This window comes from Toxorhynchites rutilus, chromosome 3 (genome assembly GCF_029784135.1).
Source record: "Toxorhynchites rutilus septentrionalis strain SRP chromosome 3, ASM2978413v1, whole genome shotgun sequence".
Lineage (NCBI taxonomy): Eukaryota > Metazoa > Arthropoda > Insecta > Diptera > Culicidae > Toxorhynchites > Toxorhynchites rutilus.
This window is the reverse complement of record NC_073746.1, coordinates 217,856,189-217,881,889: the sequence shown is the minus strand read 5'-3', so window position 1 is coordinate 217,881,889 and position 25,701 is coordinate 217,856,189. Positions and strand designations below refer to the sequence as shown.

Sequence of the window (25,701 nt, the reverse complement as noted above, 5' to 3'; positions counted from 1 at the left end):
CGAAACATGCAATACTTACTTCGCTCCTAACAAAATTAGTACAGCTTCCATAACAAATTGTACCAATTTGGGTGGTTTTTGGAACACTCGTAACTCGTTGATATCATTTTTGTTTAACGCTTTGAGCGCATCTTGTGCTGCTTGCAACGTTGGCATCACCGTTTCCAAGTCTTTAGCCGCTTCATCAGCAATCTCTTGTGTTTCAGTTGCTTTGACTTTTGCTTCCGCCTCATCCTTAGCAACACTTCTCTTTACTCCCTCTGCGATACTATTATCCTTGTCCAGCTTAGCTAACAATTCCTTCATGTTCCTCGACTTCTCCTCCAAAATGGGAACGAACTGTTTTAACTCTTCACCCATTTCTACCACAACTTGATTGGTTTCGAGAATTTTACTCAAGCCATTGGCGATTCTGTCTTTCTTCTGTGAAATCGTGTTTATACGTTTATGGACCAATGTTCGATATTGATTGAACAGCTGAAGGTAACTACTCGGCGTCGTGTAGTAGTGTCTACGCATTTCTCTGTAGAATCTCTCGGAAATATTCTCAACACTTTCATGCATCATTACACAAATTTGTGCCAAATGCCTACATTGTACTTCATTCTCGGCAACGTCATTCAACGAACCGACTGCCACCGAGAGCAATGCTTCTGCAGGCCACTTCACATACCAGTCAATGGTGCAACAGTTCACAAGAGACGGGAACATTCTACAGCGTCGCCTGAAGATATCTCCAACTGGGCTCATGCATATTATCACATGCAAATTAGTGCGGACGCGTTTTATGAAATACTCAAATATTCCATCCCGCGTCGTATTGGCATAACCACTTTCAATGCAAGCTTGTCGTGCGTTCAGGATTATCTTCTCATATTCGTCTCCCTCAAACAAATTAGGAACTTCTCCAGAATTCAGAATATTGTTGATATCTTCCATGAATTCCTCTTTCACAATTTGTGTATCGGTGATCAGGAAAACAATCGGTTTATTTAATACTCCTGCAACCCAATAAATTTTTCGTAAATCTTCGTGAAAACTAGTATGATCATATCCTCGTCGCAATGCAATCTGGCTGCACTGGTATCCATTAATGTGCGCGGCCAATCGGGATAAACTTTGTTTTCCCATGCCGGATACACCAACCAACAGTCCATTTCCTCTTTCCGAACGTAGCAAACGGGCTAACCGAACGATGTGCTCGATAGCATCGGTGAAAAAAATCAAATTCATCTCCTTCCCTCCTATTGAATTATACTCTTCTAAGTAATCAATGAGTATATTTTTCAACTTTTTCGAATCCTTGATTTCTTCGTAGATGCGGTCTTCCGTCGCTTGTCCAAAAACCATAAAATCCCCAAACAACACTTTCTCTTCCGGATGAACGACGGTGGTTTCGAAATACTTCTCGCAGCAGTCTTGTAGCAGTTGTATAAAGTACGACTTGTCTTCTTGGCAAACCAATCGATCGTAGAATATTCTCAGGGATTCATGATAGAACAAGCGGAGCATTTGAATTGGGTTGACGTAGGAAGAAGAGTCTGATTGAAGAATACCCTGAATGCATTTTGACAGATCCCGTAAGTTGAATATGTAGTGGGACTTTTTGGGGGTAGGCAAAAGTTCTTCTGATATTCTTTCGTAGACTGCAACCGCAGCTTCAACCATAGAATCTGCTAATGGCCGTATCGCCATACTAAAATCGCTCAAAAACCCCGTGAGAATAGCCTTGAATATTGTTTTCAATGTGTCGCTACTGTGCGTTGGAAGGGACAACAACGCAAAATGACGAATGAATCGTGGGGTTAACACATTACGGCCGCCACCCGGTGGTGCACAAGCGGCTCCCAACGTTACATCAACGATACCCTTCCAGTACATTTTATCTCGATCGTACACCCCTCTACAGTCCAAGAACTGACGAAGCAATTCGATTGGCGGCTGGCTTCCGTAGACGTCTAGTTTTGGCATATTTACATCGTCGATGAAAATTATTATTCGTTTGTTTATTGGTGCTCCTAGTAAAGTTTTCTTCCGACGCTCGAGTCTCGATTCAATAATTTCCTGAGTTCGGATACTCTCAGATTGCGCTGAGAAGTTCACAAATATTGGTATGACGTCCATTTTCATTAGCTTATTCAGGATATCCCGGGCCAACACCGATTTTCCCGCACCAGTGTCACCAGTGAACATAACCGGATTTTGATCGTTGAACAACATTTGTGCAACATACCCGTATTTCGTTGTGTCCAATGTTGGCACTAGGAGATCGAAATATGGCACATTCGGATTGTACTCAAATTGTGGGTGGATGGCGATCCAATTCTCCCAAGTTTTTGCGGATGTGTTGATTCGATAATCCCATAGTGATCCTTCTGGTAATCTGTAATAGTAGACAATGCATTTGTTGGTTCCAATTTAAATACGAACACACTTACAATGCGACGTCTCCTTCCCGGAACAAACTTCTGAGGAATTTTTCAAATCCTATTTTTGATTCGTCCAACAAATTTCCCGCGAGTGACCAGACAGCACACCAGGCAAACAACTTGAAAACATAACTTTTAGCGTCTCCTCGTTCCATCAGATTGATGTTTTGTGTATCCTTCAAGAGCAGCAGCATCAACTTGGTCATCATCGTTAGCTTGCTGATATAAACCTGGTGGATACCCCAACGGCATTTTTTGTTGATGTATTTGACCATTTCTTCGAAATAACACTTAAACAGAACTAGAATATGCTCCTTGAGATCCGGATCCAGATAACATTCCTGTACCGTATTCAACCATGAAGTTATAAGGGGTGACCATCCAAGGTGAAGCGGATCTAAATAAACCATCCCGCAACGGGAAACAGTTGCCGGTGAAGCCTGAGCCAGATCCTGTACTTCAAAAATCATATGCACCCAACTGCTCAGCTTGATGCGCTCAGAGTTGGCCAAACAAAGCATTTTATTATCATCCAGTACCGTATTGAGGTTTTCGATCCACACAGCATCAACTGGTCCGTCACAGACAACCCACTGATGTTCTTCATCTGAAATTAGCGGAAATTAGTCATAAACTAAAAAACAGAAAGTGGGTTATATCTATGGTATAACCCCAATGGTGACGTAGGACTATCGTTGATTCAGTGATCATTTGTTTGAAGTTGAATCTGAATCCATTCTGAATGATTGAATAAATGAATATTTGGGGGACTTCGAAAACGAGAGCGTTACGTTGGAGGTACAAGGTTTTATGCATCCAATATTGGATACGAAAATATCCTACTGATGGGGAAGAATAATCTTCAGAAGCTATCCTGTTAATTGCGATTGATTGAAAAATCACAAAACCAAAATGTATTTGGTCACAGTGTTACATGGATGGAAAACATCAAAATAAACTCTTTCACATGAATGTAATTTTAAATTCCCAGAAGAACTGGCAGATTATTTTCCGGATCTTTCTCGATGCTGAATGGCATCCAAACGGAAAGAATTCCGTGCGTGTATGTGTGTGTGTAGCGGCTGCTTCGATGGTCACCTTCTCTTCTCCTGAAGGATCGGCTTCTCTGTGCTCCCTCACAGTTTCAAACAAACTGCTTGCGTTTCAGGGCAGATCTCGATCCTTCGCCGTTCAGCATCCTCAGCAACGATGTTGTCTTGTCGATGTCCTCACGAAAAATGAATGCGTCTCGCCACCAGAATATCGCTTAAGTATGCTTTTTGTGCGTGATTGAATCGAGAGAAGGTGTGGTTTACGATGGCAATTTGGAAGGCAAACTAGAGGGGAACGAACTCTCTGAGATCGGAAATTTCGGCGACTGAGCAATAATCGATTGCGGGCGCATACAATATTGGATACGGAAATATCCTACTGATGGGGAAGAATAATCTTCAGAAGCTATCCTGTTAATTGCGATTGATTGAAAAATCACAAAACCAAATGTATTTGGTCACAGTGTTACATGGATAGAAAACATTCAAATAAACTCTTTCACATGAATGTATTTTTAAATTCCCAGAGGAACTGGCAGATTATTTTCCGGATCTTTCTCGATGCTGAATGGCATCCAAACGGAAAGAATTCCGCGCGTGTATGTGTGTGTGTGTGTGTGTAGCGGCTGCTTCGAGATCTTCCCGGGGAACCGTTTGTGGCATCACTCTCCTCCTGATGGATTCATGTCTGGCCTAAGGTGCACAAACAGGCTCTTGGTGACACCGTTCATCCGCGCTTTCATGATAAACAAAGAGCTTCACCACAACAGCGACAACATGCTCCAATCGCTGTTCAATTTGAACTGAGTGGATTTCCGAGCGGCGCTCGCTTATATACCGATTGGTGATTTCAATAGCCTGTTTTGAAAGCAACTTTAAGACTATTGAAACAAGTTTTTGGATCAAAAAGTAACAAGTATAGAACGCGTAGACATTTTATCTTTCGAATGAAGTGTTTATCATACCATTTCGTTCAGTTGTTTAGGAGCTATTAACGCTCAAAATCTCGGTCTCCGGCGTAACGCTTTCGTTTTCGAAACTTTGATTTTACACCCCGGTATAGAAATGAAAGACGTAGTCCTACGTCAAAAAACAAAATTATCGTCGAAATTTCTCGTACCTAAGATATTGGCTGCCGTTCTGATTGCAAGTCCTAGTAAACCATCTTTCCATTCCATTGTCGCCAAATTGACATAACCATACAATTCCTCCATGCTAATCGCTTTCGGATTTATTGTTTGTATATTTACTGGTTTGTACTGTGGACCTTCTACAAAATCAATATACAGTTTTTCGAGTGCACGTGCAAGCGTATGTAATACACTAGTCTTGCCATTTCCAGTAGGCCCAACTAACATAACACCCCACCGAACCACCATTGTTTCATACAACTGAAGGGTCTTCAGTACAAGTTCCGGGACAATTTGTAAATTCTGCTGATTCATACAGGCTTCGATAGCCCCTTGCAGGCTACCTCTCGCTGGCTCAGGGAGATCAATTCCTGGAAACAAATCACCCATAATCCCCTTGAAGAGAATAGCATCATTGGCCAAAAATTTCGGCAAGTTGGAATCGCGAAGTGCACAAATCAACGTTATATCCTCTGACTGTTCGGGTGAAGCACGTTTGAGTGCTCCTGCCATTACGAGAACGCTTTTGACTGCACGCATTCCAAAATCGTAATGATCCTGCTGACTCAGTTGTTCGCTGCAGAGTTTGTAGAGTTGAACCATCTTTTTTGCTAAAATTTTAGAAGCTTCAAATCCTTCGGAGTACAAAATTACTTCGGCGATCAATGCATAATCCGGAACCATCATTGATATAGGTCTAAACAATGCTTTCAAATTATCCGGAAGCTCAGTACGACCTGCATAGCCAGGATTCATAGTAATGAAGGCAGCACATGAAGGCTTCAACCTGATCTCCCGCCCTTCAAATATAAATCTCTTCATCTTCATAGCTTTTGCATTCCGGATCGTGATCAATTGCTGTGCTATTACCGACAGCACTTCAATATCGATCCGATTAAATTCATCAAAACAGCACCAGGCTCCCGATTGCGCAAGTCCAGTGAAAAATCGGCCCATCATTTTGTAGTCGAGACCATCCGAACAATTGAACACTACACACTGTATTGCGAGTGCTTTCGCCAGATCTTTTGTGGTTTCCGTTTTGCCCGTTCCGGCTGGACCTGCCGGAGCTCCACCCAGATCCATTTGAAGGGCTCCCATCAAACAAAGGTAACAACGGTCGGTGAGAGGCGTAATGACTAGAACACCACCGGCCCCTAAGTATTCGTAAAAATATGGTAAATTCGCCGACGCCATCCTCGTCTCAACGGTATCGTTCTCCGTTATCCAATAGTAACGTAGCATCTTCAACCATTCGAAGTCAGACCTGAGAATAATTGTCAATTAAAAGTCATATTTATCATACATTTAAGATTTGATTCAGTTAGAATCCGCAATCACTGTTCATTTTATTGCAGCGGTCGTAATAGGCGTATCTGGAATCTTTTGACAGTAAATTGTTTGGAAACCCGGTATCTTTCTACGGTAAAAAGTTCACGTTGATTCGTTCTGTTTTAAAAAAGTTGTTCAGGATGGAAGCTGAGAGAAGAAATTTGATTTTGGACACCCAGATTCAAAACGTGGTTCGGTACTAAAATCGTGAAATCGCTGAAAGTAGCTAAATCGGCCGTGAATGATGTGCCGAAACGTTTCCGTGAACGTATATCCGTCAACACTCTAATCGATTACTCACAAAAAAAATTAATTTTCATCTGCCGTCGCAATGTATAGTGAAAAACGTCAGAAATCTCGAGCTAGTGAAAGGTCTGGAAGGTAAATTTTCATTTTTCAATTTTCCGCAATGGTTTTGTTTGTATTGGCGAAAGCATCGTTATTTTTTCGACACTGATGCCAGACAACATCATCGAAACAGCTATACCACTCAATAAAATGTTATTTCTGAGTCATAGCGTTTCATGTCATGAAAATCAATAAAATAAAATTGTGTTGATATCAATACAAATATTATTTTTACGTTTAATGGTACTATAATGTAAGTTTTATCAACTTTAACTTTGGTTAAGAAAATTGTATTACAGAGCTCGTAACACTGCCACGGCTACCTCTGCTGTCAAAAACAGTAAACGGAAAAGTATTACATTCAATCAAAAAGCCTTGGCCAACGAAGAGAAGGGTTGAACATCTCCAACGTGAATATGTGAAAAAAATACGATCAACGAAGGAACATATTAAGGAGTTATCAACATCGAGTTACTGTGTGGAAGAACATGTTAATACCAAAAGAGCTCCAATTCGCATGTGTTATAAATTTGCTCATGTTACGCTCGCGTATGATCAGAATTTTACATCATATGCAAATACACCTTCTATATATACAGCCATTGCATGTCAAGCCGTTATAGTGGTTCTCGGACTTTCGTGAAAATTGGTATATTTGTTTTTTATCGCAAAACATTGGACCCATATTTTTAATTTTTTCATTAGGGTGCCCATTTCCATTTTAGGATGGTCTGAAAAATCCATATTTTTTCGCCTTTTTCTCAAAATTGACTTTTTTGGAAAATTCATAACTTTTGAACTACTGAACCGATTCAGATGATCGATATATCAAAGCCAAGCCAATTATTCAGTATTTTTCGAAAAAATAATATACTTACCAAAAATTTGGATTATGCTTTCGTAATTAATTTGCTTTGGACTAGAGGGCGCTATATTTTTTAATATTTTTTCTTGGAAGCTGAGGTTTTTTTTCACATAACATATCCAAAAACCAAAGATGTGTCTTTATTCGTTTTTGAGTTATGATTTTTCAAATTTAACTTGCATATTTCTTTGTATATTTACTTGTATATATTTCAGTCTTCGTTCAATATTTCCGTGCAACTAGATTAAATCTATGCGATTAGAATCCAATTTTTTCACAAGTGTAATATTATAAAAAAGAATAGCTCATTTGCTTCAATTTGATATGTGAATAATCTAAACAGGTCCGGTGGTTCAAAAGTTATGAATTTTTGAAAAAGTCATTTTTGGAAGAAAAGGCTAAAAATGATTTTTCTGACCATCGGTTGACTTTGAAAAATCATAACTTAAAAACGAAAAAATCACACCTCTGATTTTTGGATATGTTGTTTTAAAAAATCCTCAGCTTTCAAGAAAAAAATATAAAAAAACATAGCGCCCTCTAACCTTGAAAACAACAAAAAACAAATGCAATCAATAATTGCGAACACAAAATCCAAATTTTTTGCAAGCGTAATATTTTTCTAAAAAAAATAACTGATTGTCTTCAATTTGATATGTCGATCATCTAAATCGGTTCAGTAGTTCAAAAGTTATGAATTTTCGAAAAAAGTATTTTTTGGGAAGAAGAAGAAAAAATTGATTTTTCGAACCACCCAAAAATGTAAATGCGCCCTAATAAAAAAAAATACGCCCCATGAAAACACGTGCTTTTACTTAAACTATTACAATGGCTTCCTTCCACCTTCACCTTCAGGCAAACCCGGGACTCATCAGCATTGCTTGGAAATATCCGTATTACATCAATCTTTCCAGCTGAATTTCCGACCACATTCGATCATTTTACCATTGCATTCGGGATACCGAAAATGAACCAACGCCAAACCTCACAATCACAGCAAGATCCTCACAGTTGATTCATCCAGTTATGTTCATTCACTTTTTCGTTCTGTTCTGCGTTCACGGAATGTGAGCAAAAGAAAATATCCCTAGTTTTGTAATTCATTGATATTAGTATACCAGTTCATTCACTATCAGCATCGTTCTCGGACACTAAAGAAACGGAGAAATTCTTTGAGGAAGATAACGAAGTACAGAACGCTCATAATAGTGACAAGAAATTAAATTGTTTAAGCATGTAAGGTTTCCGTCTCAGTTAAAATGCTTTCATTTTACATAGTGAATATGCAAATCCAATTCCATTTGTCAAGAATGCTTCAAAAGACTCCAATTCCGATGTAAAAAAGTCCAAGCCTTATCTGTGAGTGTGCATGCAGATCTTCCTCTTCAATGGTAATGAATAAATGTGAATGAATTCTCATGACTCGAGCTTTGAGGAAAGCTCAGATAGCACAGAATGAATATGAATGAACACAATTGTAAATTTGTTTGCCGTCGAATGAATGACAGCAGCATCGAGAAGCAAAATAAACACGTTACACTGATAAAAATATATTTTCAATATTACTTAACAAGCTCAATCTTTCCAAGCCCTGCTCATCAGACTACGGCATCGCCAAAAACTCTACCCAAGGTCCCATCCGCTGAAACCGTATGCGAGAAGATTATCGTATTTCCGTGCCTGCAAGCAACTGTTATGAACTTGTCGAGTAGAAATTGAAGAATGGTACTAAAGTGACTCGAAATATTGCAGATATGAAGAGATCGTGGAATAGAACGGCCGCTGAGGTTGACAGAGAGTCCCTACTTTGATGGAGGGTATCCGAAGAAAAATACGAAAATTTATTAAAAATGAACGGAAAATTTCAATTTTTTTTAAAAGAACGATAAATTATCTGCATTTTGATATAAAAACATTGTTTGTACTTTCAACCAAGCTCGAGATACAACTGGTTTTGTGATTCCGGATTCTAAATGAATCGAGCTTTACGCATAGACTTCTTACGATTTGGAAACTTTTTTGTCCATTAGATGACAGATTGTATCCATTGCGTGAACGTCAATCGTTATTAAAGCGCACAAGACCTTACGAACGAGCTTCGCTATATTTGTTCTTGCAATCGACGCCAGAACGGCCAAATTTTTAACGAGTTTGTTCTTGAATTCTCCCAACTTTTTCGGAATGTTTCCATCTGAATCCAGAATTGAGTGTACATCAGCGCACCATTGTTGCTGCGAAACTGTAAGTACGATTTGATTCGGATGCTCCTGCATCCAGAACGAGCGATCCTTCAATGGATAGCAACGGTATCCCAAGCGCATATACCTCTTGACGGCCAGAAACATTGCTTCCTCGACCTTCGAAAGCCAGTCTTCAACGGCTCCTCGTGCTTTCAAGCCAACACCGAAGGTCAACCGCTCACCTTCGGGCGATACCATCGCAATGATATCATTCGACATTATAGATTCGCCAGTTTCCTTCTTTTTCTTCCCAAATTCAATTTTAGCTATGGCATCAAAACATTTCCGTAAGTGCGGCTGCACAGCATGTGGATTTTTCGTTTGCGCTAAAATTTCCAGCAATTCATCATTCGAAAGAAAGTAGAATCGTGGGAATGCCATCCGCTTTACATCGAGGTATGCTTCCAAACAGCGGGTCACTTTTTCCAGTAGTACATTGTTTATTTGAAGTTTTTCAAGGACTCCTTCTGCGGTCATAGCAGTCAGCGCCATAGGTGTTTTCTGTGTTCGTCGCATAAGATCCTTCCAGCTCTTGTCGACTTGCAGGAACATTTGAGTTTCATGCGGAAGTTGTCGTTGGATGTCTGGCGCTGAAAATATCGCCTCCAGATATATCCACGATTGCTGACAAAGTATCCATTCGTCCAAAGTGCGCGAAAATAAATCCAATAGCCTACCCCATTCATCCACCTTCGCTTTGATGGGACCAACATGACGGGAAGCAGCAATCGTACTTATATTGATGCATGATTCATCTAGAACAGTCTGTATATCGTCGGTGCCAGCCAGAATGAATACATCACGTGCATCTCTATGGCTAACTATGGATAGCTCCAGATCTTTCCAAGCACTTTCAACTTTATTCAAAATTGTTTCGAGTCCGGCCTCAGCGCTTGCCATGTTTGCTACCTCCATTAATTCATTCGAAACATCTTCCTCAAACGCATTTGCATCTTCGAATGTGTGCAAATAAATGTCATCTTCTCCAGTGAACTTTCTGTTCAATATCTGCTCAATTTTGATCCAATGTCGATTCTTCAGAGCCGGATTTCTTAGGTAGGACAATACAGGTATTTTCTCCTTGAACACTTCTGCCTCTAGCTTTAGCCTAGGTATAACTTCATTTTTAGGCAAATTCTTGTCAAGCATTGCACAATTTTTGAGAACCTTCGTGTTCAAAGCCTCTATTTCTTCCACATTTAGGTCTTTGAATTTGATTTCGCTCCACAACTCCACACTTTCATTCCACTGTTGCACGCTATCCCACAGTGTTTGTCGTAGTTTCACCTCATTGATTACATGATCCAGCTTCTCAAACCGAGTTACCTCTAAACGGAATTCTTTCTGGTATTTCCTATATTCCTGTGCTTTTCGTTGACATGAAGTAAGGCGTTCGGAGAGATCGATCAAACAATCGCGTATCTGTGCTGGGTCCGAATTAACGTCCAAGAGCCACTCCTTCAGTACCTGTTCGTTAATTTCCTCTACTTCAGAAAATATTCTCGCTATATCTGTTTGAAGACACAAGTCAAATTTATTGATCAAATCCACTTTTTGTGAGCGTTTTAGGTTCATGATATCTTTCATTTGAGTCACCAACTCTTCCATGTCTGTAAAAAAAATTGTTTGACTATGAGACATGAAAACTGAGAGAACTCATTCGTCCTGTTATACCGAGATACTTATCCTTATCTTCATCTCTGAACGGTACTTTGTATATCTTCATAATTTTCAGTGCTTCGTAAGCATAATTCAGTTCCCTTTCCAGATTGTCAATATGTTCGTGGCATATTTCAAGAAAATTGAAATAGTAGATATAGTGGCTAGTTTCTTCCGGAACAATCAATAGCTTTGTGGTTATCTCCTCCCCCTTTTGTTCCACGAAGTTGATTTTTTCCAGTGCAAGCCTAACATAAGTATGTATGAAATATCAAAAACCAATTTGCAAAATCACATAACTTTACATACTTTGGCAGTATCTCGTCCAGAATTGATAAAATGTCCTGGCAAACAGGAATGATCTGCTCGCGGAATGTGGATTGTTTGACCAGAAGCAAACCAAGACTATTCGATTCCTGTATGATGTCTAGCTCAGCCATTTCAGCATTATAACGGTGACAAAAGGCACGCAACTTGTCCAAATCGGTTTCGCCTCTTATCACCTCCCGATTCAATGACAGTGCCTGCTGATAGTTTTCTCGAATTGTATCAAATTGCGTTAAATACTTGTCGATCGTATCGAATGCAGTGTTTATATTTGAATGGATAGATGCCCTTCAAAGATTTTTTTTCAGAAAATTTTTCAAAAAGTATTAGTTCATCTTACATATTATCCATAAGCTCGAGATCGTTTTCAATTATGAAATTGAAACTAGGTGGAGCTCCGCACAGGCGATCCTCCTTACGACCCATTATTACTGGTCTATAAAGTCGAAAAAATCATCATGTAGCGTAACTAATCATTGCATACTTAAATCGTTACTTACTCCGTGAAAAGGTTGAAATACGGATCACTCTGAAATCGTTGTATACTTCGGGTGGATTCCATAACCAGCGTACAAATTTTCTCGAGAAAGGAGACGGTGGTCTGCCGCGAAGGATCTACGGTTATTTCGGTGGGCGCCAAATGCAACTCAATCATCATGAACGGTTTTCTTGTTTCTTGTTGCGTCGTATCTTGTGGGCTATATCCTTTAAATACATTCGATAAGTTGCGAAAAGATTCCCTCAAAATTTGATGTAATAGATTGATCATCATATGGTCGACAAATCCTAGAAATCTTGCCAAAAGCGCGCACAGTTTGCGCTTATTTGCTCGCTCGGTAAAACTCATGATTTCCTTTATCATTTTCTTGTTGGTGCAATTCAGGGCCTCATCTTGGGGGGAGTATCCTCGGTCTACAAGGGTACTGCAACACGCATCATCTGTTGTAAGAGATAAATTCACACTTTATGGGGGTGCCCTGAAAGTAATTGTCTATTTGTTCAACACAAATAACTTTTTTTTGTACATAGAATGAACGCTTAGAGATGGGATGTATCTCATTTTAAAGCTCTCTCTCATCTCTGAATTCTCAGGTTTTGCAATGTTTTACGAATCCATCTCAATTGAAAAACATTGGGCAATTATCAAACAAAACTCATATTTTACGTTGATAACAAAAGTGTACATTTTTAACACATTTTTCAAGCTTCGAGTTTTTTTCTGTTGGCAATAAACTATCCAAATTCTGCGATTTACGAACAGATTGCATATGAAATGGACACATTTTCATGTAACCTGTTGTATGACGTAGAAATCGTATTGGAAATGTTTCTGTTCCGAATTCGTAGCAAAATGATTGTCGCGAAATATTCAAAAAACTAAAATTCCAGTGTTCCTCATAACTGTAGAACCAGATGGAAAAACTCTCACTCCTTTACAAAATAAACGTCAATTTCACATGAATTACAAAAAGTTTTTTCATCGTAGGTCATCTTTAGTTCTCAATCAGTTCAAATGACCCATTCGGGGTGGTTTTGACCAAGTTGCGCCATGTTGTAGTGTGTGTCTCGTTCTACGCAGAGGATACTGCTCGTTTAAGCTCTTCAAATCATTCATACTGCTTGTAAGCTGCTTCTACTATTCGTACGATCACTCTTCATAAGTTCTTGATAGGGTTTCGATCTGGTTAACAAGCTAACCAGTCCAGAATCTGAAAGCCCTATTCATCAAACCAAACTTTTCGGATTTTATGAATTGATGTAAAATTACCCAATTATCACATTGGTTTTTTTATGTAAAAACAGCAGTAAATGATTCTGATGTACTTCGCTGCACTTCTGACGGTTCATTCGTGTTGATGGTGAGCTACCTAAACATTTTGAGAAAATTCTCCCCAAACCCTAAAAATCCCATCTCCAAAGTTGCGGGTCCGAAAACTAATGTGGAAGCTAATCCCATGGGTTTCATTATTTCAGGAAAACTTCTCTAATAAAAGGAAACTTGAATAGACTTTCTTCATACTGGAAGGACTTACGGAACATATCATGTAATTTTTCAACTCGTAACATTGCAGGTGGCAGTTTGATGGTTTGAGGAAAATATTTTCAAAACGGCCTGGTTCAGATAGCTTTTCATCAACACCAATGTGCAGTCAGAAGTGCAATGGAGTACTTCCGAATCATTTACTTCTGTGTTTGCATCAACAACACCGTGATAATTGGGTAGTTTGGCATCAGTTCATAATATCCGGAAAGTCGAGGCATGGTTTATCGAATAGAGGCTTCAGATTCTGGACTGGTTAGCTTGTTTACAAGATCAAAACCCTATCAAGAACTTATGAGGAGTGAACGTACGAACAGTAGCAGCTTACAGCTTACAGCTTACAGCAGCTTACAAGCAGTATGAATGATTTGAAGAGCTTAAATGAGCAGTGTCCTCTGTGTAGAACGAGATACACATTGCAACATGGCACAACTTGGTCAAAACCACCCCGAATGGGTTATTTGAACTAATTGAGAACTAAAGATGACTTACGAATAAGAAACATTTTGTCAATTATGTGAAATTGACGTTAATTTTATGAAGGAGTGAGAGTTTTTCCAGCTGGTTCTATAATTATGAAACACTGGAATTTTAGTTTTTTTAATTGCTTCGCGCCTGAACACATCAATAAATTTCAAATGGCCAGTCTTTTGTATGAAGATATTTATTATATCCTACATTAAATACTTCAATTCAATTAAAAAAATGAGTGGTTCTATAGTTGTGTAACGCAGTGTAGTATAGGTCCAAAATAATAGAAATACAATGTCACAATCATTCTAATTCTCGAGCGCAAATGAACTAATGTCTAGGGACAATATGTATTCCGACCGCTCGAAGTTCTCCAGAATTTGAAGTAAAAGTCGCTTTGTTGTTGAATTAATTCTATATGTTTGTGAATTTTCTGCCTGGAAAAGTTTGAAAAAAAAACAAGCAAATGACCCCGAGACAAAAGTCTCAGGTGAAGTACAAAAGTACAAAGCCCAAGTGTAAACAAATGACACTGATAAAAAAGCAAGCGAATGACAGACAAAAGCCCTACTTCTTTTGACGATATTTTCGGTCAATAGTTAGAATTTCCTGGAAATAATATCTCTCAAAAACCCACGTACGCTATCATACTGAAATGTCTTCACATATTTCATAATGTCTTCACAAAATCAATAGTCTTCACAGCAAGTCAAATGTCTTCAAAATGAAGACATATTTCTTCAAACCTGATTGGAACGTTACAAATCACTTCGATTTCATTTTGAATTTTTTTTTAAGTTGAACAAATAGATAAGATACGCGAAAGATGAAGGTTTAAACTCCCTTCGATTGTTATTCATTAAACCTTATTTTTTTATGCTCTAACCATTGCGATCAATATTAACAGATTATTTTCATGCGAAAGTCCGGAACTATTAATTCTGCATTCGAGTATTTTAAGATTATTCAGGACATTTTTTTAAAGGTGAACTGTATAAAAAATCAACTAATATGAACAACGTACAGTTCGATCAGGAAAATTATGATAGTTTGGATAATATTATTGTAGTTGCAGCGACTGAAATTTTCCTCAATGAATATTTGTCGGTATGTAAAATTTCACACAACAGTGTAGCTGAATTCAAGATCAATTATACACTCTCTAATCACTTCAAAAACGATTAAATTTCAATAATCCGTTGATCATCAACATCACGATAATTGATCCTACCCTTAGAAAAATCCTCGGTCGAAAACTACTAAATACATTTGGTAATGCAAAATTAGTAGAATGTACAAATTGTTTGTACATATTGTCAACAAACCCGCATCCCTACCAGAGATTAGTATATTTTACTCGATAACATTAGTAAGCTTGGATATTGTCATATCTGAAAATTGGTGAGAAAAGCGCGTATTAACCATTTTCATTGTTCCCATAAGGCAATACGGAGGTATAATAAGGATATAATTCTGATACGTGCATTTTCGGCGAGAAAATGTAGCCAATATTGGGCTTCCGAATCATGGTTCTGCTTGACATATGTGTTTATTAGTACGGTCGAAAATGACTATAGATTGGTAGTATTTACCAAAAAATTCGTTATATTTACTAATTATTTCTCTCAGTGTACTAGATTTATAGAATGGAAGCATGTCAATTGGTCACCTTCTACGATGTCAATATCGATAATGAAATAGGGCAGATCCGAAACCTGCATTTCATTGACTTTACTGTACACGAATGCAACGAATCTTCCGTAATTAAATTAAATAATGATAATAATTTTGTTTGTGCAAAATTGAGGAAAATTATATTTTAAAATTAGTAAAATTAATTTCCCATTCTGCCGCCTTCCTTGGCAATCGTTGAACGTTTATTCAGAACTAGCTGTCCCGGCAAACTTCGTCCCGCCCAAAATTTGTTTTTTGTTATCAATAACTTCAAACATTCACGTTTTTTTACTAAGCGCAAGTTCATGAGTCCAATCGCAGAACTGTTCATTGATTGATCTTCTAATCGACCGCGTTGAATTTACCTTTTACTTAAAAAATTCCTAGTACTTCTACCAAAATTCATCATTATAATATCAGATTATTTTTAGACACAATTCTCGTTCAAGATTTTTCAACCACTTGCAAATAACATGTTTACTGTTTTACAGTGAATTGTCCATGCGCAAAGCGCACTAATTTGTTTAGGTTCCGTCCTCTTCGGCGCACCAGAGATAAGCGCGAATGACGGGAGAAGCATAGGACCGCAAACAAGTGGAAAAGATCCATGCGGTAAATACAGATAACCGATATGTTTTGGTTATCTGAATAGGAAACAAATCCCACGCTGAGAATAGGAGGCAGATAACCACGTGGTTGGTTATCTGAAAGAGTAGGAAAGGGAGATCGTTTTTTCTCTCTTTTAGAATTTAGCTAGGCTTAGAATTGTGTATATATAGTCTAAGTTTTGTTAAATAAAGTTAGTTCAATATTCAATTTCAAACGCTCAGTTCAATTCAGAAGGCCGAATTCAACAGTCCAAATTACTAAGTTAAATTCCACTAGCCGAAGCCACCAACCGAAGCCACCCCTAAGTCGAACTTCTAACAGGGAAGGAGTTCAAGGTAAATATAAACGAACAGGTCCCAAATCCGAAAGCAGACTACTTGCATCGACTAAACAGACCGAACTGGAGCCGGTTGAGTTCGAAGTTTTGTGGCTGCCCTAGCCGGGACTTGTTCGCTCAAGGGGCTTGTCCCATTAAAGGAAAAAAGTCTTGCCAGGCAAGCATCTAGGGGAGTAATTCCCTTAGATTTTTTACAGGCCTCCCAATCCATGGTGGGATAGCCAATGTTCAAAGCTTTATTTAGAAAAATCGAATGCATTTAAAGCTTTTCGGAAACGAGGAACCATTGACAATTTTCAAACGTATTTAGACCTTGAAAATCAATTTAAAAACTTGATCAAAGGTAAAAAACGTGCTTATTGGCGAAATTTCGTGGGAGGTTTGTCACGAGAAACGTCAATGAAAAAATTATGGAAAGTGGCTCGAAACATGAGAAATCGCTCTTCATCGAATGAAAGCGAGGAACATTCAAATCGATGGATTTTTAATTTTGCACGAAAGAATTGTCCCGATTTCGCTCCCGTGCAAAGAATTGTTCGAGATATACCACAAGATAGGTGCGATCTTGATTCCGAGTTTTCGATGGTAGAATTCTCTCTTGCTCTCCTTTCAAGTAACAATTCGGCTCCAGGATCGGATAGAATTAAGTTCAACTTGTTGAAAAACCTCCCCGATGTGGCCAAACATCGCTTGTTGAATTTATTCAATAAATTTCTGGAGCATAATGTTGTTCCGGATGATTGGAGACAAGTACGAGTTATAGCTATTCAAAAACCCGGAAAACCCGCGTCCGACTTCAATTCGTACCGCCCAATAGCAATGCTGTCTTGTATACGGAAATTGTTGGAAAAAATGATCTTGTTTCGCCTTGATCGTTGGGTTAAAACGAATGGCTTACTCTCAGATACACAATATGGGTTCCGCAGGGGCAAGGGGACGAATGATTGTCTTGCGTTGCTTTCTTCAGAAATTCAAATGACTTACACCGAAAAAAAACAAATGGCTTCAGTATTCTTGGACATAAAGGGGGCATTTGATTCTGTTTCAATAGAGGTTTCGTCAGACAAATTACACTCTCGGGGTCTGTCGCCTCTATTGAATAATATGTTATATAACATGCTTTGTGAGAAACATTTGAACATTTTTCTCACGGAGATTCGACAGTAAGCCGGTTCTCTTACATGGGCCTCCCCCAGGGCTCATGTTTAAGCCCCCTTTTGTACAATTTCTATGTAAGCGATATCGACAATTACCTTACACAAAATTGCAGCCTAAGACAACTTGCAGATGATTGAGTGGTGTCTGTCGTAGGATCAAACGAATCTGACCTGCAAGAACCCTTACAAGATACGTTGACAATTTTTCAACCTGGGCCATTGGGCTAGGGATCAAATTCTCCACGGAGAAAACAGAGATGGTGGTTTTTTCTAGGAAGCATAAGCCAGCAAAACCAAAGCTTCAACTTTTGGGTAAACCGATCACTCATGCTATGTCATTCAAGTATCTTGGGGTCTGGTTCGACTCCAAATGTACTTGGGGGGCCCATATTAGGTATCTGAGTAAAAAATGCCAACAAAGAATAAACTTTCTCCGTACAATTACCGGCACCTGGTGGGGAGCCCATCCCGAAGATCTTATAATGTTGTATCGAACAAATATTCTCTCAGTGATGGAGTATGGCAGTTTCTGTTTTCAATCAGCTGCCAAAACACACCGCATTAAACTCGAGCGAATTCAGTATCTTTGTCTCCGTATTGCGTTGGGATGTATGCCCTCAACGCATACCATGAGTCTCGAGGTTTTGGCAGGCGTACTCCCACTAAAAGATCGCTTCAAATTATTATCTCTTCGGTTCTTCATCCAGTGTAAGGTCATGAACCTATTGGTGATCGGAAAATTTGAGCAGCTAATCGAGTTAAATTTTCACTCCGGATTCATGAGTTCGTATCATGAATTCATCTCCATGCAGGTTGATCCTTCTTCGTATATTCCCAACCGTGTTTGTTTTCCTGACTACATCAATTCCTCTGTGCATTTTGATCTGTCCATGAAGCAGGATATCCATGGATATTCAGATTATCAACGATCGAGGATCGCTCCAACGATCTTCGATTCAAAGTATGGGGATATCAATTGTGATAATATGTACTTTACTGATGGGTCCTCTATGAATGAGTCCACAGGATTTGGAGTGTTCAACGAAATTTTTAGCACCTCCCATAGTCTTCAGAATCCGTGCTCAGTATATATTGCTGAATTGGCAGCGATTTGGGCGCTGGATAGCGTCGCCTCACGACCTGTTGAACACTATTACATTGTAACGGATAGTCTTAGCTCTGCCGAAGCTATCCGTTCAGTGAGGCCGGAAAAGCACTCGCCGTACTTCCTTGAGAGAATACGAGAAATTTTGAGTGCTTCATCCAGACGCTGTTATGTCATTACCTTTGTCTGGGTCCCTTCTCATTGCTCAATTCCGGGTAATGAGAGGGCTGACTCATTAGCAAAGGTAGGTGCGATTGAAGGCGACATTTATCAGCGTCAAATCGCCTTCAATGAATTTTATTCTTTAGTCCGTAAAAATACCATCGCTACCGGGCAACGCAAATGGAACGAAGATGAATTGGGCCGGTGGTTTTACTCGGTTATCCCTAAGGTTAGCCTCAAACCGTGGTTCAAAAGTCTGGACTTGAGTCGGGACTTTATTCGCATCTTCTCCCGACTCATGTCCAATCACTGTTCGTTAGATGCGCTACTCTTTCGTTTCAATCTTGCCAGCAACAATCTCTGCGTCTGTGGTCAAGGTTATCACGACATCGAGCATGTTGTTTGGTCGTGCGAGGTGTATCTTGTCGCCAGATCGAATTTAGAAAACTCCCTTCGGGTCCGAGGAAGACAGCTCAATGTGCCGGTGAGAGATGTGTTGGCTCGGTTAGACCTTGATTACATGACCTAAATATATGTTTTCCTTAAAGCTATCGATCTTCGTGTGTGATTGTACCTATGTCCTTATACCCTCCTTTTCATTCATTGCGAACGATTGGTCCCCTTGGTATAAACAGTAAAATAAGTTGAAATGTAAATATACAATAGATATACGAATAGATTTAAGAATTGAGTGTGATCATCAACATTGTAACAATTCCCTTAAATCCCATTCCTTTCCTGAAAGAATATGTCACCCTCTAAACTCGACTAAACCGCGAGTAATCGGTTTTACACCTTACTAACGATAGTGTTAGGAAAATTCTATATGTATAGTTTTAAAAAATATATTTAAGAATTCGGCTCCTTTAAACTAATGTAACTGAGCCTGTAAAAATAAACGATTTATAAAAAAAAAAATAACATGTTTCTCCGTTACATGGAATAAATGTTTCATACAGAAAATATGATAGAACAAAGACAAACCCCTCCCCTCTTCTCCCCTTAGAGAGGGAGAAGGAGTGACTATTCACCATAGAAACATTTAGTGCTACCTAAAATCTTCACATGACAGACCCCTCCCCTCTTCTCCCCTTAGAGAGGGGCAAGGAGTGTCTATTCACCATAGAAACATTTCGTGCTCCCTAAAATCTTCACATGCCGAATTTGGCTCCATTTGCTTGATTAGTTTTCGAGTTATGCAGAAATTTGTTTTTCATTTGTATGACAGCTCACCCTAAGAGAGGGAGGAGGAGTATCTAACCACCATAGAATCATTTATTGCACCCTAAAACCTTCACATGCCAACTTTGGTTTGGTTTGCTTGATTAATTCTCGAGTAATGCAGAAATTTCGGTTTCATTTGTATGGCAGCTCCCCCTTAGAGAGGGGGGAGGTGTATCTAACCACCATAAAATCATTTATTGCACCCTAAACCTCCTAAACCTCCACATGCCAAATTTGGTTTAATTTTCTTGATTAATTCTCGAGTAATGTAGAAATTTGTGTTTCATTTGTATGGCAACCCCCCCCTTAGAGAGGGGGGAGGGGTCTCAAACTATCATGAAAACCTTCCCCAAAAACCCCTACATACCAATTTTCCAGGTCGATCGGTTCAGTAGTTTCCCAGTCCATAAGAATCAGACAGACAGAAATCCATTTTTATATATATAAATATATATATATATATATATATATATATATATATATATATATATATATATATATATATATATATATATATATATATATATATATATTAGGCTGTCAAAAAAGTCCTGCGGTATTTCCGCGAGGTGTCGTTGTAAGCGCGTAGTTCTAGTTGTATTCATTGTATCGAGTCATACTATACCTTGTTGGAAAGGTATTTGCGCGCTATAATATAGTCCTTGACAGTGTTTTGTTTGGTTAAGTCGTTCGTGAGTTATAGTGTCGCAAATATGGAGCAAAATAAAGAGAAAATCCGATATATTTACCAGTACTACTATGACAAAGGCAAAAATGCATCTCAAGCTGCCAATAAAATTTGTGCAGTTTATGGACCCGATACAGTTTCCATTTCCACCGCACAACGATGGTTTCAACGTTTTCGTTCTGGTGTAGAGGTCGTCGAAGATGCACCACGCTCCGGAAGGCCTGTCGTCGAAAATTGCGACCGTCCGTATAGTCCGGACCTTGCACCAAGTGACTACCACCTGTTTTTGTCCATGGCGAACGAACAAGGTAGTCAGAAAGTAGCCACAAAAGAGGCCTGTGAAAATTGGCTATCCGAGTTTTTTGCCAATAAGGAAGCGAGCTTCTATAACAGGGGTATTATGAAGTTGGCATCTCGTTGGGAACAAGTCATCGAACAAAACGGCGCATATTTGACTCAAAACAGATGATTATTTTCGTAATGGGCACCTTACACGATCAAACTGATTGACAATAAGTGTCTTCAATATCGTGACAGCTAGGCTTTCGACATCCGATCTAACCTCAATCAATATTTTACCACCTTACACGGTCGCGATATTGACCCCGCGAGACAACGAAAGTATCCGCGATGGCTAGTGGTGACATTCGAGTTTGGGATCCAAACTATGCTCCATCAGATTAGAAGGCTAAAAGGCAATTTTCAATTGGTAACATTTGAATGATAATATCTACTTGGTATTATTTAATTAGATGAAGCGCGTAGTCCTAACCCTAACCTAACCCATTTCCTCTGAATTTTCAGATATTCCTACTAAAATTTATTATTATAATATAATGTCAATTTCAGACACAATTTTTGCATAATATTTTCTCACCACTTGCAGAAAAAAGTGTTTTGCATTCACATAGAATACTAATTTGATTCGGAAAAGTTAATTTCCATTCATAATTTACACTTTAAAACTCGTTTTTCCTTCTCAAAAACACATCATAATACTCACTTCACAAATACAGACTGTTCCTTTCAGTTTCAGAGATGCAAGATTATTTTAGTTTGCGAAAATATATGCAAATTATATTATCTGCAAGCGAATGATTTTATTCCATAAATAAGACTATGACAGTTGTAGCGTCTTAAATGCAGTGGACTGTAAACTGCTGGCTTAAACCCGCTGCGCGATTCCAAAGCTGCCTCAACGCAGCTTGCCCAGTGAGAGAACCAAATTAGACCCCCCCCCCCCGTGGGCGCGATGCAAACTGCTTTCATTGCAGTGATGCAGCGGGGATTTTCCATTCGCATGGAAACTTTAACCTCACTGTGGCGGATTGAGGGACACGTTGTTTTGGAGACAAAACACAACACACACTTAAACTATACTATGTACATTATAATTCACTTAACTTTACTATACATGAAATATAATACATAATAAGACCACTTAAATTGTCTTTTGCTGTTTTCCTTCAGATTCTACCTTAATTTGCTGTTGCTCTTAACGCTTCGCTGTCTTCGATCGAACTGTGTGCCGTCCTTGTAAAGCACAAACTATCCTCCAGTTAGTTGGCGGAGCATGTTCAATCCTGTTTGCGGGAGAGCAGTGGATTGCGCTTTAGGGTGTGGCGTCGGGGGATCGCATCGAATGCATCTGTTCTCTCTTCAGTACGCTTGCGACTGAACAACAGTAGAACCCCGATTATCCGCGAGCGGGTGATCAGCCGTGCGGATTATTCACGAATGCAAGTTCCATAGTAAATCAATAGGCCTTTTCGGAATATGTTGGTGAGTGGTAGGCCCATGATCTTTTGTTGTGGTCATGGCTTTTACGTTGTTCAGCCACTGGTATACACGACTTTATAGATGGAGAGTTTAATGATTTCTGTATTGATAAAACATAGTTTTTATGTTGAAACGTTTTTTTTTCGTATTTGCATTTCTTTTTTGGTCCTTTAATCGGTCATCCGCGATTTTCATTATTCGCGGTAAGTTTACCCCACAATTCCGCGGATAATTGGGATTCTACTATAACTTGAATTAACACGTGATGGTTTTTCACCTGTGATTTCCCCAGATCTTCTCATTCTCCATGTTTTATAGCGGAGTGTGAAGAAACACACAACTTAGACTAAAGAGGGTGCCCCGCCCGCTAGCGCAAAGAATGACCGAGTTCAACGTTAAAAAATTCCTAAGACGTTGTTAATTTTCATTCACTCTCTCACCATCACATTGTCAGTTTACTTTGAGGTTTTGATTTGTATCGTGAAAAGTACCGTATTTTGCTATATTTTTTTTTTTTATTAAATCGTTTATTTTTACAGGCTCAGTTACATAAGTTTAAAGGAGCCAAACTCCTATCTGTATAGTTACATGTATACATAAACATTTTTTATTAATTCTAATGTTAATGAGGTAGAGAACCGATTACTCGCGGCTTGCTCGAGTTTAGAAGGGTGACATTTTGTTTCAGGAAAAGGATGGGATATAAGGATATGTTGACAATGTTCACACTCACATTCGCACTCACATTCATCATACTCAATTCTTAAGCCTATCTTATATCTAACATGTATTTACATTTCACCTTATTCTATTGTTAGTAAGAAGGGATTTGATTTCTCGCGAAGGAAAAGGAAAAGGAGAATATAAGGATATAAGGACAATCACACACGAAGATCGATAGCTTTTAGGAAGACATATATTTGGGACATGTAATCAAGGTCTAACCGAGCCAACACATCTCTCACCGGCACATTGGGCTGCCTTCCTCTAGCCCGAAGAGAGTTTTCTAAATTCGATCTGGCAACAAGATACTCCTCGCACGACCAAACAACGTGTTCGATGTCGTGGTAACCTTGGCCACAAGCACAGATATTGCCATCGGCAAGATTAAAACGAAAGAGTAGCGCGTCTAACGAACAGTGATTGGACATGAGTCGAGAGAAGGTGCGAATAAAGTCCCGACTTAAGTCCAGACTTTTGAACCATGGTTTGAGGCTAACCTTAGGGATAATCGAGTGAAGCCACCGACCCAATTCATCTTCGTTCCACTTACGTTGCCAGTTAACGATGGTATTTTTACGGACTAAAGAATAAAATTCATTGAAGGCGATTTGACGCTGATAAATATCGCCTTCAATTGCACCTACCTTTGCCAATGAGTCAGCCCTCTCGTTACCCGGAATTGAGCAATGTGAAGGGACCCAGACAAAGGTAATGACATAACAGCGTCTGGTTAAAGCACTCAAATTTTCTCGTATTCTCTCAAGGAAGTACGGCGAGTGCTTTTCCGGCCTCACTGAACGCTTCGACAGAGCTAAGACTATCCGTTACAATGTAATAGTGTTCAACAGGTCGTGAGGCGACGCTGTCCAGCGCCCAATGTATTGCTGCCAATTCAGCAATATACACAGAGCAAGGATTCTGAAGACTGTGGGAGGTGCTAAAAATTTCGTTGAACACTCCAAATCCTGTGGACTCATTCATAGAGGACCCATCAGTAAAGTACATATTATCACAATTGACACGCCCATACTTTGCATTGAAGATCGTAGGAACGATCCCCGATCGATGATAATCTGGAATTCCATGGATTTTCTCCTTCATGAACAGATCAAAATGTACAGAGGAATTGATGTAGTCAGGAAAACAAACACGGTTGGGAGTATACGAAGAAGGATCAACCTGCATGGAGATGAATTCATGATATGAGCTCATGAATCCTGAATGAAAATTTAGCTCGATAAGCTGCTCAAAATTTCCGACCACCAATGGGTTCATAACCTTACACCGGATGAGGAACCGAAGCGATAATAAATTGAAGCGATCTTTTAGTGGGAGTAGGCCTGCCAAAACCTCGAGACTCATGGTATGCGTTGAGGGCATACATCCCAACGCAATACGGAGACAAAGATACTGAATTCGCTCGAGTTTAATGAGGTGTGTTTTGGCAGCTGATTGAAAACAGAAACTGCCATACTCCATCACTGAGAGAATAGTTGTTCGATACAACATTATAAGATCTTCGGGATGGGCTCCCCACCAGGTGCCGGTAATTGTACGGAGAAAGTTTATTCTTTGTTGGCATTTTTTACTCAGATACCTAATATGGGCCCCCCAAGTACATTTGGAGTCGAACCAGACCCCAAGATACTTGAATGACATAGCATGAGTGATCGGTTTACCCAAAAGTTGAAGCTTTGGTTTTGCTGGTCTATGCTTCCTAGAAAAAACCACCATCTCTGTTTTCTCCGTGGAGAATTCGATCCCTAGCCCAATGGCCCAGGTTGAAAAATTGTTCAAAGTATCTTGTAAGGGTCCTTGCAGGTCGGATTCGTTTGATCCTACGACAGACTCCACTCCGTCATCTGCAAGTTGTCTTAGGCTGCAAGTTGTCTTAGGCTGCAATTTTGTGTAAGACAATTGTCGATGTCGCTTACATAGAAGTTGTACAAAAGGGGGCTTAAACATGAGCCCTGGGGGAGGCCCATGTAGGAGACCCGATTTACTGTCGAATCCCCGTGAGAAAAGTTCAACTGTTTCTCACAAAGCAAGTTATATAACATATTATTCAACAGAGGCGACAGACCCCGAGAGTGTAATTTGTCTGACAAAACCTCTATTGAAACAGAATCAAAGGCCCCCTTTATGTCCAAGAATACTGAAGCCATTTGTTTTTTTTCGGCGTAAGCCATTTGAATTTCTGAAGAAAGCAACGCAAGACAATCATTCGTCCCCTTGCCCCTGCGGAACCCATATTGTGTATCTGAGAGTAGGCCATTCGTTTCAACCCATCGATCAAGGCGAAACAAGATCATTTTCTCCAACAATTTCCGTATACAAGACAGCATTGCT

At 39.3% G+C, this 25,701-nt stretch overlaps 1 protein-coding gene across 1 annotated transcript in view; it reads right to left on the bottom strand.

Annotated features, from left to right (window-relative positions):
• LOC129779820 (dynein axonemal heavy chain 6) overlaps positions 1–25,701 on the bottom strand; it is a 61,515-nt gene that overhangs the window by 23,104 nt on the left and 12,710 nt on the right. Inside the window, exons 4-11 of the mRNA XM_055787530.1 lie at positions 11,883–12,321; positions 11,723–11,818; positions 11,365–11,670; positions 11,071–11,303; positions 9,161–11,006; positions 4,602–5,878; positions 2,439–3,036; positions 20–2,383 (exon numbers count right to left, since the gene is read on the bottom strand). Coding sequence (XP_055643505.1) covers positions 20–2,383; positions 2,439–3,036; positions 4,602–5,878; positions 9,161–11,006; positions 11,071–11,303; positions 11,365–11,670; positions 11,723–11,818; positions 11,883–12,321 — 7,159 coding nt within the window. The remainder of the gene's footprint in view (positions 1–19; positions 2,384–2,438; positions 3,037–4,601; positions 5,879–9,160; positions 11,007–11,070; positions 11,304–11,364; positions 11,671–11,722; positions 11,819–11,882; positions 12,322–25,701) is intronic.